Consider the following 2,986-nt stretch of genomic DNA (forward strand, 5'->3'; position numbering starts at 1 on the left):
ATCGAATCTTGAGCCTAAAAATCAATATTGAATTGTGACATTTTCTGAATCGTGCACTCTTATAAAACACGCACACACACACACACACACACACACACACACACACGCGCGCACAGGCACAGACGCACAGGCACACACACACAAGCACACAGACGCGCACAGGCACACATGCACAGGCACCGAGACGCGCACAGGCACACACACGTGCACGCACAGGCACACACACGCGCACAGACACACACGCACAGGCACACACACACACAAGCACGCACAGGCACACACACACACAAGCACACAGACGCGCACAGGCACACATGCACAGGCACCCAGACGCATACACACGCACAGGCACACACACATGCACAGGCACACAGACGCGCACAGGCACACACACACACAAGCACGCACAGGCGCACACACACACACACACACACAAGCACGCACAGGCACACACACAGACGCACACACACACGCACACAGGCACACGCGCACAGGCACACACACAGACGCACACACACACAGGCGCACGCACGCACAGACACACTCTCTTACACTGTTTCCCTAATCTTTTTAAATTGATTCAAATTGATGACGTGATTACTTGAAGCTTAAGATTTTAATGTCTGGTGATATTCTGTGTTTCGTATTGTCGACGTGTGTGTGTGTGTGTGTGTGTGTGTGTGTGTGTGCGTGCGTGTGATGTGTCTTTTCATGGGATTTGTTTACAACAATAGAATGTAGAACAATGCCAGATGTGTTTAAAACTGCAGCTGGGTTATTCTACACCAACTCACCTGGGATCATGGCTTTATTTTCTTGAAAAGAATCATATTAAAACTTATATTGAATTCATGGGACCATGCAAAATCCCACAGCTCTACATTACTCTAAATATTTGTTACGTTATGACTTATTTATGAGCTAAGAAATGTTCTGCAATCTTGGTGATTTGGCATTTTTATTTAGTTTGTTTGTCCTCTACAGGGTTTCCGCGGGGTCTTAAAAACTCTTAAATGAACTGAAGTATTGTGTTCTAGGTCTTACATTCTTTTCTACAGGTCTATGTCCATGTCAGGCTTCCTCTAATGCTCTTTTTTTCCATTCTGTGGTCTTGTAGTTATTTATTTCACTAGTCCAAATATCATTTCGCTGTACTACAACTACACACTTTTATCGCAGCCAATCAGCTTTCGCGTTATTGGTGCGAGTCTCTTTGGGATTGTACTACAGACATGAAACAGATTTTATTCTTCAGCTATGGGGAAGTATGGGGTTTAGTTGATATAATAAAGGTCTTAAATATCATTCATAATTGTCTTAATAAGGTCTTAAAAAGTCTTAAATTTGCCTTGGTAAAACTCTGCTCTGATGTTTGGGTTTTGTCTCCCTCTTGTGGACAGAAATGCATCGACATCCTGATAGAGAAGGAGTACCTGGAGCGAGTGGACGGCGAGAAGGACACGTACAGCTACCTGGCCTGAACGCCGACCTCCCTCCCGCCCGCCGGCTCTCCTCAGTTTTATTTGTTATCTTCTTCATTTTTTAATTTTATGTCTGAGTAATAAAGTGAGGAACCCTCTGAGCGGCGGACTTGTTGTGAGTGTGTCGCTGACCGTGTGACCGCCCTGATATGACAACCAACCACCAACCTGAAGGGGGAGGAGGGGAGTCAACTGTCTGCTCTCCCTTCAGTGATGAAGGAACACCCCTCCTGTTGAGACTGGGAAACCCCGTCTACACAGTCGCCTGTCTCGTCCCATCCATAGGACTCAAACACACACACACACACACACACACACAGACACACACACTTCCTCGTTGTCATATTGTAAATAACAACCACAGACTCTAAGAGGAAAAAAAAACAAACCCTACTCCCTTCTTTACATAGCGCAAACGTAATGAATTAGCCTTCAGCCAATCAGAGGAGAGCCGCATCCAAAGGTTTCTGCATGCTACTGCCTACCTGCACCACAGTGACCATGAAAAAGATTAAAAAGTAAAAATAAGTCGAGTCACTGGGCAGCCGACGCAGTCCACCGTACGATGACACGAAATCGACGCCGGTCCTGTAATTAAAGTCTGCGACTGAACCGGAGGAGGAGGTGGTGAGTTTAGAGCCGCTGTGATGCTTCTTTATCTGCTGAAGTTGTTTTGGTTTGAGGTCGGTTGGGTTCATGCAGGAGGCCTGTTTCATTACTGAACGGTGGACATTTGTATAGTGTGGTTCATTTTCTAAATGTGTGATAAATAAAAACAAGGAAAGATTTCTCTAAAACGCTCGCTTCTCCTGAGACTCTGTTCACACCTGAGACACTGACACTCATCTGTTTCCATCCTCATCCAAAACAAAGATTAGGGCGGACATTTAGGCATCGTTTTAATGTTCAGCGGTTTTAATATCTTAAAGTGCTCATATTATGTTTTTTGGCTTTTTCCCTTTCCTTTATTGTGTCATATATGTTTTTTGTTCACGTTATAGGTTTACAAAGTGAAAAAGCCCAAAGTCCACCCCAAAGGGACTTACCATCTCCAACAGAAAACACTGTTCACAAACTGCTCCAAACAGCTCTATTGTAGTCCAGCCTTTACTTCAGAGAGAAAATGCTTCTGACTGGCTAGTAGTCCTTACCTAGGTACTGTCAGGGCACGCCCTCATACTCTGCTTCTGACTGGCTAGTAGTCCTTACCTAGGTACTGTCAGGGCACGCCCTCATACTCTGCTTCTGACTGGCTAGTAGTCCTTACCTAGCTACTGAGCATGTCCGACTCCCAACAAAGATGGAACAGAAGTGCGATGCCTCACTCTGTAGCTAAAACAGAGAGCTCAACACACAGGGTGAAAAGAGGAGCTGCAGCAATGTGCAGTACAACAAAATACAATTATGAACCTGAAAATGAGCATAATATGAGTACTTTAAAATAATTTGTGCATTGAAACTGAAGAGATGCCTTTGTTGTGCAACATTATCGCAGCATGGAGAGC

The 2,986-nt window shown here is 44.9% G+C and overlaps 1 protein-coding gene across 1 annotated transcript in view; it reads left to right on the top strand.

Annotated features, from left to right (window-relative positions):
- The window catches only part of LOC144537122 (cullin-1), a 43,916-nt gene extending 41,638 nt beyond the window's left edge, over positions 1-2,278 (top strand). Inside the window, exon 22 of the mRNA XM_078280566.1 lies at positions 1,401-2,278. Within this exon, the coding sequence (XP_078136692.1) occupies positions 1,401-1,481 (81 nt within the window). The 3' untranslated portion in view covers positions 1,482-2,278. The remainder of the gene's footprint in view (positions 1-1,400) is intronic.
- The last annotated feature ends 708 nt before the right edge of the window (positions 2,279-2,986 follow it).

The sequence above is a fragment of the Sander vitreus genome, chromosome 22, assembly GCF_031162955.1.
Source record: "Sander vitreus isolate 19-12246 chromosome 22, sanVit1, whole genome shotgun sequence".
In the NCBI taxonomy this organism is placed as follows: Eukaryota; Metazoa; Chordata; class Actinopteri; order Perciformes; family Percidae; genus Sander; species Sander vitreus.